Source organism: Tetrao urogallus, assembly GCF_951394365.1.
Source record: "Tetrao urogallus genome assembly, chromosome: 3".
Taxonomy (NCBI): Eukaryota; Metazoa; Chordata; class Aves; order Galliformes; family Phasianidae; genus Tetrao; species Tetrao urogallus.
Window position 1 is genome coordinate 33,606,539 of NC_136815.1, and position 17,670 is coordinate 33,624,208.

General features: G+C 36.0%; 1 protein-coding gene across 2 annotated transcripts in view; it reads left to right on the forward strand.

Moving 5' to 3' along the window:
* The window catches only part of PDE7A (phosphodiesterase 7A), a gene marked incomplete at both ends in the record, with an annotated part of 73,260 nt that overhangs the window by 34,791 nt on the left and 20,799 nt on the right, over window positions 1-17,670 (forward strand). For both annotated transcript variants that reach the window (XM_079533500.1, XM_079533501.1), the window contains 2 exons: window positions 3,796-3,856; window positions 10,582-10,665. In XM_079533500.1, coding sequence (XP_079389626.1) covers window positions 3,796-3,856; window positions 10,582-10,665 — 145 coding nt within the window. The remainder of the gene's footprint in view (window positions 1-3,795; window positions 3,857-10,581; window positions 10,666-17,670) is intronic.

The following is a 17,670-nucleotide window of genomic DNA, read 5'->3' on the forward strand; positions in this document are numbered from 1 at the left end:
TCATCCATTTGCCTCCCATCTCCCTTTAGATATTTATAAACGTTTATCAGATCCCCTCTCAGTTGTCTTTTCCCCAGGCTGAACAGGTTAGCTTTTTGTGTTGGCTTTTCCTCATGTGGGTGATGCTCCAGGCCTTCTAGGAGACCACTGTTTTTCTTGAGCTGAGGAGCCCAGAACTGGACATAGTAATCTACCTGTGGCCTCACCAGGGCAGAGTAGATGGGGAGAATCACCTCCCTTGACCTGCTGTTCACGTGCAAGATCCCACTGGCCTTCTTGGCCACAAGGGTATCCTGCTGGCCCATGGCTAATCTGTTGTCCACCAGGACACCTAAGTCTGCAGAAATCCTTTCTAGCAGGTCATCCCCTAACCTGTACTGATGGATGCAGTTATCCCTCCCCACGTGCAAAACTACACTTGCTCTTGTTAAACCACATCAGGTTCCTCCCTGCCCAACTCTCCAGTCTGTCCAGGTCTCGTTAAATGGTAGCACAGCCTTCAGATGTGTCAGCCGATCGTTCCGGTGTCATCAGCACAACTTGGTGAAGGTGGGCTCTATCCCTTCAACTTCTTCCAAAAAGAGCAGTGCTCTTTTCCCAAGTTATTAAATGTTTATGCTGTGTAGCATCAGTGAAGTGGCTTCCCTTTCATGAAGATGCAGCTATCTGCTATTTTGGTGCATTGTTCCCATAGCGTGACTCTTAATAATTTTCTGTTCACTTGTGGAAAGACTTTCAGGAAGAAAATCTGTTGATAGATATTCCCTTTACCCATTTTTCTGGCATTTTTGTATCATTGCAGGAATAGTGGTCTTCCACTTGAATTTGAACTTTTTCCACACAGATGTGAAAAAAAGATAGGAAAAATTACTACTTTTCTGCGTTGTCCTTCAGAAAAAGAGATAACGCTCTAATAGGAAAGTCAAATTTAAGGTGAAGTTTTCAAAGTGGATGTGTGTTGTAAATAATCCTCCAACTTCCCAATTGTCTTTTTGATATGTCTTTACTGTTGAAGCAGAACAGCCCACCCAGGTTAGCCTGTTGTTCTCATGTATGGAAAGGAGTGGAGAGTAACTTGGCCTAATTATTTGAGGAATTTGTTGAATCTTTTGGAGCCCAGCAGGTATTCTCACAGGACCAAGTTTTATCCTTGTGCTTGAGAAGATCTACCTAAACGCATTCGGATTGTCTTCAGTTTCAGCACAGGCAATTCAGTCTGCCTGTTGGAATGGTGCTTATCTGCTTGAGAAATGCACAGAGGGTCAAGGAGTTCAGTGTGTTCTCTTTAGTTAATAGATACAAAGCTTCAGGCAGACCAAAGAAGTGTGGCAGAGCTCCAGAAATAGTTTTACAGAGTTCATGTTATTTACAAAATTGAGCAAGATCAGGAAAAAGAAAAAGTAATTTTGATAGAATAATTTGACAGTACGCTTGGACTTGAGTTATTGTTTACTATAAACATGGGTACTGTTAACTTCCCTTCTGTCTGACTGTATACCACAGTTCTCCTGGCTCTGTCCCTCCCCAGCCACATGGCTTAAAGGTGTGAGGTCTGTCTGCCAGCACTCATTGGTGCCTTTCCCTTAGCAGAACCTGCTAATAAGTGATTTCCTCTTACCTATTTTATTTAACAAATTTCAGTGAATTAAACATCAGTAGGATCTCTACCCTTGTAATAACATTAGTTGAGATTGTTGAAACTATCCTACTACTTTTGAAGTCTAAGTAATGAGGTTTACAATGCAATGCTTCTTTTTCATTAGGAAACCAAACTTTGAAAGGTGATTCTAAAAGGTTTCGTTGCATAAAGATTCTGTGAATCTTTATGCAATCTGTCCTGCAGAATTAACTCACCTATTTGTATAAGCTAGTGGGTTACGTTCTTAAGAAGTGCTCATGTGTTTGATCTGCTGTTTTAGCCAGCAAATATTATTTTAGATTTGTTAGCAAATAATGCTATAAAATTATTTCTATTTTGATCAATTTCTTTGCATTGTTTTCTGTCTCAAAGGTGAAGGCTCCTGTTAATTATGGTTCTTCTAGCTCCATTTGTGCCGACCTTCCTCCTGTGTTTAGTTACAGGGTTGTACTGGACACGTCCAAGAATTAATGTGATAGGCAAGTGCAAACTGCAGATTTGCATTGAATTCCATCACTGATTGTGCTTAATCGATGATATGAAATGCTTCAGGCTACTGAAAATACGTCCAGCTGAGATTTGCTGAAATTCTAAGGTCATAGGAAGAAATTTGAACACGTTAGTGGGAAATCAGTGTTGTTTTCTGTCTGATGAGCTGTATTGCTAACTTCTCTGTCAGGACAGGCACATTGCTGTGTGAATTGCTGTACAAACATATTTCAAGGGAAGGATGATTTGCATTGTTTATGATCTTCCAAGGAAACATGGAACAAAAGCTAAGACAGTATAAAAGTGCTGTACAGAGAGTTCTTCCTTGTAGTTTTTATATAATAGCTAGTATAATTGGACCCGATTTAGAGGCAGGTCTTTGGTCATTTCTGTAATTAAATATTAAGCTTACCTTTGGGAAAAAACTTCTCTGATTTCAAGTGCAAAGTTTTGTGGCTTTTTTTTTTCCTTCCTTCTTTTAGCATAGAAGTTACTTCGTTGTTTTAATATTTTCTGGGTTTGGAGTCGTAACGCATCAGTTACAGAAATGATACTGATAGAGGTTATTAAGCTCTAGGCTTTCTTTAAGTACGTTCGGTTTGCACTGTAGATAGATTCTTGTAAGCAGTTTTGCCTTTCTTTACTTCCCAATAATTTCTTTATTTAGTTCTTGTGTTCTATGTAGTTCTTCTCAACAGTCAAGTTCTGTTTTTCTTGGTTCTTCACACTTTCTGGACTTGAATGTTTTTGGACCTTTGGCCCTGGTGTAGTGTTTTCTTACTAGGGAAGGAATAAATAGGTTCCTGCATTCACCTACAGGTTGGCTTATATCTGAACTTCTCCAAGGGATATGATATGTCCCTTTGGGACACCTAGGACTGCACTGTTCAGAATGTAATTAAGTGTGCTGGGCAAGAAAAAAAAAGCAACCTAACAAAACCACCTAAAACCCTCTTGTGTAACTGATGAAATTGAACTGTGACTGTGAAGGCAATCCTCTGTTTCTAGGGTCAAGATAGCTTTGATTTTGGCCCTGTGTTGGCAAATGGGAGAAGACAGTGGAAATACACTAAGGAAAGACATGAGTATGATGCTAGCTTGTGCCAAGTTCTAAAGGCTACATGATGCTGGTGTTGTGTAACTACATGAACATTTCCCCTAGTTTTTAGCTATTGCAAGTCCAGTTCATCACATTCTTAGTGATTCCTGAACTATAACTGTTACCACATCAGCTTACTGTTTCTGGAGCTCTGAAGCCAGTTTTGTGTAGGTTAAGAATTGCATCCTTTTTGGGAGCCTCTGTGTGTTGTCTATGGACAGCTTGGTGACTCTTTTAGACATTTCTTCAGAATACCTTAAATGGGTACCTTGCTTGGCCTACAGAAAGTGCTGTGGAAGGTGGAAGGAAGGAAACGTGCCGTTCACATCCTGCCCTGCAGAAAATAGGTGTAATCCCTGGGATTACAGTAACGGTATCATTCAAGTTCTTCTACTTCTGAAACTATTGTAGCTTTACAAACTGAGTTAACCCATGGGTAAGTAAATAAGCAAGGAACTGCCAGTATTTGAAGTAGAAGGCTATGAGAAATGCGTAATTAATATTTCATTTTTAAATTGAAAGAGCAGTAATTTCATTCTAACATGAATAAACTATCCTTTTTTTGTAGAGACGTGGAGCCATTTCCTATGACAGCTCCGATCAGACTGCGCTGTACATTCGTATGCTAGGTGAGTGTACCAGTTTTTGTATTGCAGAGATTTTACCATTGTTATTGCTTAGAAAACTATAAAAAGTTTATATTTGAGCATTGTACTTTTAAGCTTAATAATTCCCTTTTTCCTGGGAGATATTCTGGTTAAATTCTTTAGAAAAACCTTTTAGTGTTGATTTGAGTTTTTTGGTTGTTTAGCTTTTAAAATTTTTTTAATTTTTGAGTTAACTATTATGTTGAATACTTTGTTCATGCATTTAAATAAAAACAAATTATCGTTCTTATTAGTGTAAAGCATTTGGTAGAAGTTTAGTTTTACAAATAACTAATTTATTTGTGATGGATCTTTCATTCTTGTTATGGAATTTCACCTCTGCGTGGTATCCTGGTTAAAACTGTAGCTTAGAGAATATTTATGTGTGGAAATTACCATAAACTTCAGAAAATTTCAGTACTGAGGCTGTGAAGTGCTCCAGGTGCTCTTCAAATAATGGTACGGTTTTTAAAAATACTTATCTTATTAATTCTAGAAAATGACTTGAAAAGGGAAAGGACGCGTGACAGGGCTGGTAGCTTAGTCAGCTTTCTGAAGAATGTTTCCAGAGTAACAACTAGATAAAGACAAATTAAAAAGAAAGGGCAATAGTGGGAGGAGCAAGCATCAGGGGACACCCTCCATGTTACTGAGTGCACTGAGGACCGAATAGAGGCTAATAGTTGAGCAAGCTGCAAAGCTGCTGTAGATGATTTGAGGGACTCTATATGCTCTGAAGTCTGTTTCACTGGAAATTACAGTGCTTAATTTAAGCCAACTTCAGCTGCGATTTTGTGTTGAAATGGACTATGAATGCTTACATGTCTTCTGCAGCTCAATGAGACAAGCAGCTAGTGATGATACATTCGTAACCTGTTTCGACTAGATCAGCCAGAACGTCTTTTTTTATGCTCTTAGTTGTTTCAGTTCAGTTGCAATTTGTACTTACCCCAGTCACCAGAAATTCAAGACCACATTCTCTATGAATTCATAGTCATAAGCTACATATGTAGACAAATACATATGTGCATGTGAAATGCAGCTTGGACTTAGTGCCTTTTTATTTTTCAGTCACTTTGTTCTTGATTTTTTTTTTTTTTTTTCATTTTAAGTTTTTAACGCTATTAATACTATAGCACTGTCTAGTAAAGAATTTTTAATAGCAGATTGTAATTTAGAGAATTGTTTAAAAAAAAAAATAGGAGGACAGATGATGCTGGTTTCTAAGTGCTAATTTAAAAAGTAGCTTTTTTTGAGGGGATAGAATTAGGTTTATTTCATATTAAAAAGTCAAATGGCTGATTTTCAATCATCCTACTTGTGAGACAAATGCTAGAATTCTTCAAAATGGGATTTATTTTTTTTTTAACTCATCTGCTAATGGTGGAAGTTCAGCTTGTAAAAAAATGGTTCTTGATTTCTGGGGAGAATAATCTTCAGCTGCTTTAGAAGCTTAGCTTAATTGTAGTACCTAGTATTAGGCCTAGAATTCCGCAGAAGAGTTTGATCGCAAAACTCAACAGAAACTAGAAGAAAGCAAAGCATGATTTTCTGTGGTTCCTAGTGTGTGCACATGGCTGAACTGAGGGGAGATTCTAATATGATTTGAAATCTTTATTCACTGTGCTAGTAGGCAGAACTGGGATATATTCAGAATGTGTGCAGATGTGTTGAGTAAATTGAATTTCACTTGTTCTCTAATTTGAATTAATTTATTAGGTTATGTGATAATGCTATTCGTGACAAGCTCCTAACTCTTGCAGACATTATTGTTTAATAGTGGTAGCTACTGAGAAGCAGTATGTCTTTTAAAGGAGTAGACCTCCTCTAACTCCTGCTGGGGGATGGTATCAATAAGCAAACGAAAGATTGCTCATTAGATGTTTGAATCAGGGTGTTACGCTCTATTTACTTGTTACTGATCACTTTGTTTCTCCGAATATGAAGTACACTGTCCTGCACAAAATAGCAGTGGTTTACCAGAGTATTGTTGTACTCATAAAGGGATTATAAAAAAAGACCAGCCTGAAAGCTGAACAGTTGGATGCATCAGTATTTAGAAACATTCTTATCAGAACAGATTGAAAGATGATTATATTTAACTAGACTTTTTATAAGAAACAGGATTGGATTCCCTGTACAGTACTGCGAGGATTTTCTTTTTAAATTTTACTCCTGTTAGCAGAGGACCTGTAAGAAATCCTCAGCTGTAACTTTATGGGAGGTTACACAGTTGTAAGAGGTATTGCCTTTTACTTCGTTGGTTGCTATTACAAACAGACCACATCCACTGCACCTAAATAAGGTGTCCATTGTAGCAGACCAAAGTAGACAACTTAAGTGTATCTAGGACACTTTCTTCTGCATCTGTTTAGATGAATTGGCTGTAGAGTTGCTTCCTTTAATGTCCTCTGGCTGTTCTGACTGGAATCTGATGGAAATTCATTTGTGCCAAGCGGGTGGAAATTGCTGTAGTATGACAGAGTTTCCAGGTTCAACTAAAAAGATCAAATTTTAGGGGCACGATGAAATAAACTAACAAGTCCCACAAGTGTCAATATAAACAAGCAGCGTTGATGTTAATGACTCATCTGTCATACTCTGTTCCCAAAATATATGCTAAGCCATTCCTGAGTGGCTGACTTGCTATTTTAAAATATGGATACAGATGCAGCATTGTAGAATTTTTCTTTTAAGACCTTGAATAGGCTAATATATGTACATCACCTCAGTCAGCTATTTCTCTCAAAAGCTATGAGAAATCCCACTGTTTCCTATAACTGCTTCCATGTAACTTGGTACTTTTTTTTTTCTTTTTTTCTTTTCCTCTGCTTTTGTTTTCTATTCTTCCTGCAGTTGTTTTGTACTGCCTGAAGGTTTTGATAGTGTGCATGGCCTGGAAAGAGTGGGGCACTGATTGCTTGTATTGGTGAACACGCATCTCAACTAAAGCTGCAACAGTATGCCCTGTTTTAAAAAATCTTGATTGCTTTAACTTGAAATCACTGAAAGCAAGAAATGAGTAATTCAGGGCATGTTCTTCTATGGTAGCAATTGCTGTGTTGTATTGCTTTTGCTTTAATTCCAGCGTATTCAGCTGACCTGTCATCTGTTTCTTCAGCACGTTTAATAGCAGCTTGGATCTATGAAGCTAGTAATTCTTTCTGGATTCCTGTGCTGCACATCTTCATGCCTTTAACTTGAGTGTGAGTGGTTTACCTTGAGGTGGCTTCTGCTCCCAGCTGTCCTCCGTGATCTGAGATTTCCTCCCCTTCTCCAGAAGCCCTGGGCAACCTGAGCAGCTACTGCATGGTTACTGGTTCAGACTGCAAGATTAGGGTAGCGTGAAATACATGTTGTGTAACCTTAACATGCAGGGATATAAACTATTGTGTATCAGCAGCCTTGTAAGTTTCAAAGCTGTCCTTGCAGTGCGAGCAAGGGTCTGAAAAAGGGGTTAGAAGCTAAACGAGCTGTCTCCAGGTAAGTTTTGCTAAAGACCTGATTCTTTTTCAGCTGTATCTGTCAACTTTCCTCTTCCACATTCTTTCTTCCATTGTTTATTCAGCCTTCAAATCAGTTTTTCACTCTGTGGCTTATGTCTTTTGAAGGAAGGAAAAAAAACCTCTGCATAGAACTATTCTGTTTTAATAAAAAAAAAAATAAAAGAATTAGTTGGATGCTCAGGCAGCAGACAGTGTCAGGTCTGCCTGCAAAATCAAGCTTTGAGCGGAAAGCTGAGAAACATATTAAGAAAAATCTTTCTCCTGATTCTTTGAATTCATTGATACTTGCAAAGAAGAAAAAAAAATTGTTCCTGGAAGTCCATTAACGTTATAATGCTGCACTTGAATGCATTCCCTAAGAAAACAGAGGAGTTACTACTTCAGAGTGGCAGAAATAACTGTTAAAGAGACACATAACAGGAGAGCTGTTATCTCTACCACTTCTGCCCCACTAAGGAAATGTACCTGTCAGCATTGTGATCTGATGGTATCAAAGCATTTCATAACCACTTCGATATTTTTTTAAAAGGCCTAATAAATAGCAACTTCATAAATTGTCTTGGTTTATGTACTGAATTTAATTATCTTTTATCTGCTGTAATAATAACCAGAGTTTATGTTGGACTTCTGTTGCTGTTTGAAAGAATTACGTAAGTGTCCTTGTATCTGGTAAAAGTCATCTTCAATCTGAAATGTTTTACACCTTTTTTTTAAAGTTACCTGTGATGACAATCATGTTTTTCTTAAATTTATTTCCAAGTCATAGGGTTACAAAATCTTTACAGAATTTCTCTGCCAGATCAGTGTGAATGTGTTATGCTCTGAGCAAGCACAAAGTGGGCACATTTGGCATCCATTGATCTCAGCAGGTCAGGTCAGTTGAACCGTGAATACATAATGATGGTCAGGTACTTCTGGATGTTTGGGACTAATTTCATATATGCAGTTGAGATTAGTATCGTTGTGCTCTTCTGCTTTTGTTTTGACCCAGTAGGAATTTCTGTTTGGTGTACTGTGATAAATTCCAGTCCTGGAGAACTGATAATTATTCCAGAATGCCAGAATAAAAACAAGTGTGTTCTGAATATAACTCCTGGTAAAAGCAATAGTCTTACTCTGCTTTTATTTTTTTCTTTCCTACTCAAAGTCCACAACCTTGTGAGCTTTTCAGGAGAAATGGGGCTACTATTATTCTAGCTGAATTGTTAGGTGAGGCACTAGCTAATAAAACAAGTAGAAAAAAGCACAGAGAATTTTTCTGGGTATTACTTGTCAGCTGAACTTACTTGTTTTGTAGTTTGCCGAGCTCTGTGTTAGTCTCCATGTGTTTTTCTGTGAACCTTTCCTGTTCTCAACTCTTCTAACAAGTAAATTATTCACAAAACCCTTTGTATGCTGCCCAAAACTATATGCTAGTTAATGTGCAGGCTGGTAAAATTTCAAAGGTTAAGAATGCTTTGAAAAATAAGTGCCATTCACAAAAGCTGTATCATATTTTGTTAAAAATCAGCTCAACTGCTCAGTGCAGCTGGTGTGCTGAAAGGTCACGCAGCCATAGCTGTGACTGATTTGTCAGATAAATAGATGTGATGGGTAAGGAAAATTGCGTTTTCCTTTGTATAAACCGATATTTTCTTACACAACTATTAACGCACTCACCTCTCCTTTTCCTAAGCTTCCTGTTTTTTCCTTTTTATTCGCTCATTTCTCAAACAACATTCACCAGCTGTCTTTGAAGAGTTCTACAATTTGCTGCCTCTGTATTGTCTGGAAAAAGACGAGCCTCTTCATCTCTGACCAGATGAATGCTTGAAATCTTTATAGTTCATTATATTGTCAGTGGTCTAAATGATGGTTTTTACAGTTAGTAATAGACCTTGCAGCTTATTTTACCTTGCAGCTCTGTGAAGTTTTTAAGGAGAAAAAAAAAAAAAGCAACAAAGCAGACTTGTGTTTGGTATGTTTTTACTGAAACAAAGACTCTAGACTCCTTACCAGGGAGCCTGCTGCTTATCTTTTGTGCTGCTTCCAGCATGCCTCAGAAGATAACATTCATGTGAAATGTGTCACTATAGATACGTCTGTGTTTATAGATACTTATCTCTGGAAATATATTTGTTAAGTGTGAAAAGCATGTCACTAACGTTTTGGTCAGTATCTTCGTGTATCTTCTGATTTAGACTCTTATAAGTTAGCAAGTTGCAAGGAAAAGAAAAAAGCACAATAGTAGCGGTTGCTGAAAATTAAGTAGCTATTTTTTGTTCTTTTTAAAACCAATCCATTTCTTGCATTAAATACTTCTGATTGATAAGAAAATCACTGTTTGAGGAGATGAACGTGATACCCTTGTAGGATTTTCATAATTAGAAACCAGAATACTGACAAACAATCTGAAATTTCACTTTATTTTTTGTTAGGATCTTAGAGAGAAATACTGTTGTTTGATCCTCAGGTTGCCCAAGTTTGTCATTGCTGAAGGTTTTAAAGTGAAAGTTTTTCATTAAGCGAATTACTTCCGCTAATATATGTAACTACGTTATGAAAGAATACTGATCAGCTTTCAGTTGGTTAAAATGCCTAAATAGAAATCAGCGAGCATGCTAAAAGATTCAGGTTAAGTCTAAACTGCAGTGCAAAATAGTTTTATAAAATTTTAATACTGAGTTTTGGTATTTTAATAGGCTCATGTGTAATATTCAAACAGCTGAGCACAAGTAAGTAAATGCTAGTGGGAAAGCATTCTATTATGTAATATAAAACCATATTATTATTAGCTTCTTTGCTAAAAGCTACCATTTCTAGAAGCTGAATCTTGTACTATACAAAATGTTTTTGTTTCGTGTGTGTTACTGAGGAACAAATAAACTTTAATGTTGTTTCCTGTCATATCAAGGTGCATTTTTACCATACTGATGTAGCAAGCTGTTCCTAATTTCATCTGAATGCTTATCACATGCTTCTGGCAATGTATGCATAGGCAGGAGAGATTTTGACAAGGAAGCATGCAGTTGCATGTTTAAAAAGTCTTCAAACTTTGTTTTGAATTTCACCTTAAAACGAAAAGCATTGAAATAGGCCTATTGTTTGAATAACCCTATTCCATTAAGTACATGAATCTTTACCCCTCCAGGCTATGTTCATTTGCATTTTTATCTCTGCCACTCTTCCACACTTTTATTTCACTCTTGACCCTGTTTCTAGGAGATGTGCGAGTAAGAAGTCGGGCAGGATTTGAAACAGAGAGAAGAGGTTCTCATCCATACATTGATTTCCGTATTTTTCACTGTAAGTATTTAAAAGCAGATGAATGACAAATAAACAAAGGCTTCCATTAATTTTAACTTCTGAGCCTATACAAATAAAGATAGCACCTTATATGGCAAGACCATTCCTTACACTGCTTACACTAGGAAAATCTTTCATTGTACTTCCAAAATAGAATAAGAAAATCTTTACTGCTAAATTACCGTTTCTAAAAACATAGTTTAAACTCGTATTTATTGAGTTTAGATCTGAATCCCTATGGAAAAGAAGACTTGCATACCATTACTGATCTGTATGCAAACTACGGAAGACCCAGTTGTTTGAGAAGAATGCTTTCCTGCTCTTACCAGACATAAGAAGGACCTGGTGTAAGATGGTGATTGAGAAGAATTCCAGTAGATTTCAATATTCTTGACCTAATCATAATCAATCAATGTTTCATTTTCTCAAACATATAGATAGATCTTAGTTTCTCATAGGAAGACAACTCCAAAGATTAAAATGTTGTAAGAAAACATCTAAATTTTCTTGATTATGGGTTATAGGGAACTTTTTCCCCTTAGAGAACTGTTACAAGAAGAATATAATTTCACTTTTATTCCTCTATATTGCAATAACCTGATATATCAATACTTGTAATATAAAAGCTGCAGTAATCACCATACCCGAATATGCAGCACAGTGGAAAAAGATTCAAATGTTCAAGTACACAATATTAATGTATTGTAGTAAAGAATCTACACTGACACTGTGTAATCACAATTCTGAATCATCTGAATGCAGTGGTGGAATTTAGGAAAATTATTTCACAATAACAAGTGTGGTTGTAATTATCTTATTAATGAGTGGCAGAAACTGTGCTAATTTTCTGATCTTACTTTAAGTTGCTCATTTTTAAGTAGATGACTACTTAAATCTAAAACTTTTAAAGTGTCATTCAAAAGTTAGTTTCATAAAATAGGTGAGAAAACAAAGTTTGAAGAGTATTTGAAGAGGATAAGGATTCAATCACGGATCCTGATAATTGAGAAAATAAAATAACAAAAAACTTCCATAAAAATAGCATACTGTTTATGAATTCTATATAAAAACATAGTTATGTGACATTTTGTGCTGATAAGAGAAGCTAGTAACAGAAATACTAGGAGAAAAGCATGTTAGAAGGCAGTCACGTGTGATATTTTCACCATTGTCAAATGTGTTTTCTGTGGTGCTCATCACTCTGCTTCCATCCTGACAGTTGTGCATCAGGCAGATAAGGACAAGGATTTTTCACACGCTTTCTTCTAGCTCCTACTTGTTCAGGCACAGGAACTGACTTTTAGCAACATCAACTGTGGTGTCTGATGACAGCAAGGAATGTTGCTAGGAGGCCTAAAAATTCTTTGCCTATAACTTTCCTCTCGTGTCAGCTTCTGTGGCAGCCTTCAAAGTTGCCATATTATAGCCAAATTTTTACTTAAGAATGTGCTTTTAACTTAAGAATTATGGTCTGTTGCAGAGTTGATCTGACTCCTGCTACATAGAGTTTTCTTTCCAAGAGAATAAGGAGTTAATCTTATGGTACCACTAAATTATCTATTTACTTACAGACTTATTTTTAAAAAAGAAACGAACCTTAAGGTGTTTTCTTTTTCTCTGAACTGCTAATCCTTATCAGTTTCCTTAATAGTTTTAAGCAAAAGACTTGATTGACTTGATTCTTAGCATCCTGCTTATTTTCTCTTCTTGTAACTCCAGGAAGGATTTTTTCCCCCACACATGTGGAAGAAAAGCAGTCACCATAGTAGAGGAGCCAGTTTTGCTACCGCGCTCTGCTTGGAGCAAAAACTGGGCTGAAATGGTTCTCTTTTGCAACAAAAGCAGACTAAGGCATCTGAGTGTTGTTTTTTATGTTTTATCTTTATCTGCACAAGAGGTGTATACTGACCATCAGTATTGCATGCATATGTTTTCTTCACGGTGTTTGTAAAATTTCACTGTAACTTTCATTACTCTGTGATTCTAAAAATTTTGCAATGATCGTTGCTTGCCTTTTTTACAGATTACGCGTTCTGCCCATCATGCACAGTTGTTGAAGCATTGTTGACATTTTACATTTTGTTTACCTCATTTTTGTCCTCGAGCATTGTTTTTGTTTTTCTCAGTTCTGTCTTGTGAAGGAATTTCAGAGTATTTCAGAAAGTTGAGCTAATGAACCAGTGACCAGTTTTCTTCCAATATTTTATTAATAGACTTAGTCCAAAATTAGACTTAGTCCAAAATTTTATTGAGAGGCTGGAAGAGCAGTGAGTTTTAAATGTGTGACTTTATTTTCAGGAAGTTACTGTTGGTTTTTATTCTTTTGTCTTCAGAAAATAATCCACTCTGTTTTGTGATGTTTTTATTTGCAACTAGAACTTATACTGTTAAATCAAATAGTAAAGTTTGTTAGCACTTAGCTCTTAAGGTTGATCCTGTTTCTTAAGGTTGTAAGCTTAGTGTCTGTGTCTTTATCCCCCCATTTTGTAACTGTCACATAAATATTCAAGTTCATAAGTCGGCTAGAAGTATACTTATTTATAACTTTGTTTTTTAAAATGATTGCTGGAAAAAAAAAAAACAAAACTTGTTTGGGATGGTAGCATGAAAGAGATCCATGAAGAATATTAATACGAGATCTGACTGACTGTCAAACTATGTCTTTTGGGTGGCAGCTTTTCTTCTACACCATTCTCTGTTCCAGAAATCGCGTTTCGATAGCTCATTGCAGGAACTTATCAGACAGCGTAGCTTAATAAACAGTTTTTTTTTTTTTTTTTTTTTAAAAAAAACAAGACTACATTCTGTTTATAGGGAAAGGCAGGATTGTGTTCCTCATGTTGGTTGGTAATTGGTTAACACTGTGACATCAATTAGTAGTTTCTGTTGCTGTGATCTGTTGATTTATGTTTCTTTGGGACCATGGACATATCCTCAAGTTAGCAGCTAAAAGCCATGGATGCTGAGAGAAGAGAGCAGCCACGTAACTTTATTCCTCAAAAGTAAATCATGTTTTAAATAGAATGGTCCAGTTTTGTTCAGTGGATTCAATGTGTTTTTTTTTTTTTTTTTTTACTGTTGCACAATGAACTGCATACACTTCAATGGTCTTTTACCTTATTGAATATAGAGCACCAGATCTACATTGCACTTCTCAGGTAACAAGTTTGGCAGAGTACTATCCAGCAATCCTCATGTACTGTTGGGTTTTTGGAGAAGTTATTGAAAAAGTGGTTGCAGACCGTTACAAATATGCTATAGTTAATGTAGTTGCTTTTAAAATTGTTTTAAAATTATTAAAGGTATTATAAATAGTAATTCAATCTGTAATGTCCACAGATTGTTGACTAAAACCTGCTGGAATACAAAATCTTTGCTGGAGTAATTGGTGGGTGATAGTGTACAAATATTGAATTTTTTAAAAGTAGCAAACAAAAAATAAAGATGAAGGTTTTGTTTTCCTGTTACTGAGAGGTTGTTAGTAATGTTTATCTTTTTATGTATTCATGTTTGTGTGTATATATAGACACTTAAGCTTTGTTGCTTGTGTTGTTGAAGCTTCTCTGGCATGCACAAACAAAAGAATCTGTGTGCTTCCATCACTCACTGTTTTGTCTAAAAAAAAAAAAAACCTGTGCTCAGCAAAGTGTGCAGTGTGTTACAATGGGGGAGCAAAGCCAAAATGATTAAATAAAATAACAGCCAAAATCTTGGGTAGTGTCATACGCAGACACAATTTGAATTAATAGCTCCAAACTTCCTTTTTAGGAAAGGGTTGTTGAATATAGTCTGGAAGAACTGGATAAAAAAGAATGCTTTGGTCTTGTGTAGAGGAAGCATTTTTTCCTTCTTTAATTTTGCATCTGCACTGGCACAGATGAGATCTTGTCAAAAGGCTTTTGAAATTCTCTCTTGCCACTCTAGTCTGAGCCTGCGTGTGTATGGCGATGGTGATGTTGCCAATGTGTGGCTCTACTTGTATATTCCATAGCTAAGGTAATGTCACATCTATGAGTTAAAGTATCTAGGAATTAAGAAACGGTTCCTGAATAAATCACTGTGTTTCTCTAAACATCTATCAGTGACTCGGTTTTAATCAAATTGTGCTCGCTAATACAGGGCTCTGCATTTGGGAAATAAAATGTGATTGGATCTCAGTGGCTCCATGATGTGTAGACACGTTTTCTCTCTAGTTGGATATGTAGCCTTTTTATGTAGTGGAAAGGAAAGAACAGAAGAGCTCAGGTGTCTTTCATCGGTGATGGATGAATCTGACTCTTTTTGAGATAGAGTAACATGAGATCAAGAAATTATGGAGATTTTTTTTGGTATACCATTTTCAGATTGTTAATGTGGGCTCTGCAGTTCAGTGAACGTTTGATTTGTTACTCTGACATCTGATGCAAGTATCAGCATCTGCTGCTTGCAGTGGTGTTTTGAACTTGCTCAAAAAGCACTAAAAAAGATATATCTTGGATGATGAACTTAGACTTGCTTTAAAAGAAAGATCAAAAGTAATGTAAGAAAGAAGAGTTCAAGTCCAAATTAATTGCCTTTAAGAGTTCTGGCTATCTTTCTATAACAACACTTGATCATGCTTATACCATCTAGAGGTTGAGTTAAAAATGAGCAAAATCCAGATTGAGTTGAATGCCTTCTTTTATTTCACGAAAAAATAGAGGAAAAAATTACCTAGCTGCATCTTTTGAAAAAGAAAGGTGTTACTCTTAAACATTCTGCTGTGAAGAATGACTAATTTCACAACAAATCAAGTCATTCAAGATCATGTGTGGTCAGAGATTGAAAGATGAGGTTCTTTACCTGTGAAGGTAGCAACAGTAAAGACTAAAAAGCATGTATGCACTCAAGAGGTTTCTCTAGAAGTTGTATTTCTGTGCAAAACACATTCTGAAATTGGCATCTAATTATTCAGTCTGAATTGTTAAAATAATTTTTCTCTTCCAGTTGAGAGTTTTACTTTCATGTAGTACAGCGAATGCAGCCACAAAAGGAAAGTTGCAAAAGCCCAGCCAAATGAAAATCTTCTAAATACAGCGTTGGTCAAAAGAAAACAATGAAGTCAAAGTACACATGAGCTTGATTAGGGAACATTTCAGGGTAAAAGCTTCTGGTTGAGAGTACAGGACAGATTTTTGTTGTTGTTTTTGTTTTACTATTCTAAGTGATTATTTTATATACAAATATCCTTACAAGTTTCTGTGGAATAGCATGTATGCTCTGGAGTCTTGCACTGATAAACACAGTGTTTTATTGCTGAGGTAAGTTTGTCTTCAGAGGAAGATACAATCACATTCTTTTTCATTTCTTTTGAACTTTTTTTGGTATGTTTTTTCTCCAAGTAATTTATTTTGAAAGTATTACTTTCTGCCAAACTTGCCATCATAAAAAAAATACGGGCATTCTTTTGTTTGCATCTCTGCTCCCAGTTTGACTTTTTTAAGTACGCACACAGACTTTTAAAGAAAGAATAATCTCTTTTTTTTTTTTTTTTTTTGTTGTCAATAATAGTGTGCTACTTTTTTAACATTTTTTTTCTTTGATTTATTGTGGTAAGAAAGGTCAAAAAGGATTACTTGATCGTTCTTTCATTCCAGTGTCATAGAACTGAAGAATTCTAGAACACAGAATGATTTTTTTCTTGGAAGACATCAAGAAAAAGATCTGGTGCTGGTCTGGAGTACATTATCCTTGTTATGGGAGAAGACTTAAATCACAAATATATTGTGTTCTTGTTTTTTCTCTTTCAGAGCCACAGTGTCTTGATTAACACTGGGGAGGCTTCATCTTAACTCATCTTTTCAATGAATATTAATGTATTCTGATGATAATTCCTAAGTATTTTGCTTCAGTGAAGCTTAGTTTACACTATAAATGTGTGAGCTACAGATTTACCTTGCAAGGGGCTGGAGTCAGGTCAAAGTACATAGCTACATAATTGCTAGGATTATGAGTGAATAAATTAGAAGGGGAAGAATATATCTTACATATACTGTTTTCCTAGTTCTCAAATAATTGTCAAATATTTGTGCAGTTCAGTACAAAAGTTCCATTATTGAGTTTACTTAATTTTGTCTCATTCTTGGAATGTCTGCGAGGAGGTTAAGAGGAGCCAAATATCAAAAGAATTTTATGGCTACAGTCCTTTTGGATGTCTCTTCATAGTATTTTCTTCGTATTTTTGGTGCTGCATTATTTAAAGGTGTGCAATGCAGTAGGAGAATTGGCATTTAATTCTCTCTTTTCTGCACTACTTAGATGAAGTAATATAATCTCTGTACTTTGAATCATTTATCTCAAATTATCTCTGCTTTGGAGAGAAGTGATGTCTGACAGCTCTTAGGTCCAAACATCTGTCTCTTCTGACCTGAAGTATGCGGATTGTTTACAAATGTACTTAGTTAAGTTGGTGTTTTCTTGTGGAAGATCCTTGATCTGAGGGGATGTCTGCTGGGTTTTCTACTAGGTTGGTAGTACCACTAGAGTTTCACAAGAGTTTAAAAAAAAATAAAATAAAATTCTGATTCCAGTCAATTGGAAGACACTTGCGAAGCCATATTTCTTTCACTAAACTTTAATTCATAGCTTAATTTTCAGTGATCCTGATTATTTAAAAGAGAATGTGTGAATAGGGAACAAAAATTAGTATGTAGGAGATGTTAAGACAGTCTGATCTGACTTTAAGGTGGGGTACATTGCCTTAAGATTGGTACATTGCCAACAGGACTTCAGTATAGTCTTCTAAGGAGGACGGGAGCTGTAATAAGGTAATTTAGACACCAGTAATCTTTACGTGAATTTTCAAGTCTTCCCTGAATACATGTCTTACAACCTGAATCATAGTTCTTGTTAATGATTTTGATACAGGATGTCTTAAGAGTACTTAAAGGCAGATCGTGACAGTGAGAAACTTAAAGAGCAGCTAAATAACAGGACTGAAAGAAAAAGCAGGGATCTAATGCAGTGCATTTGCTAATGGTGTGATGA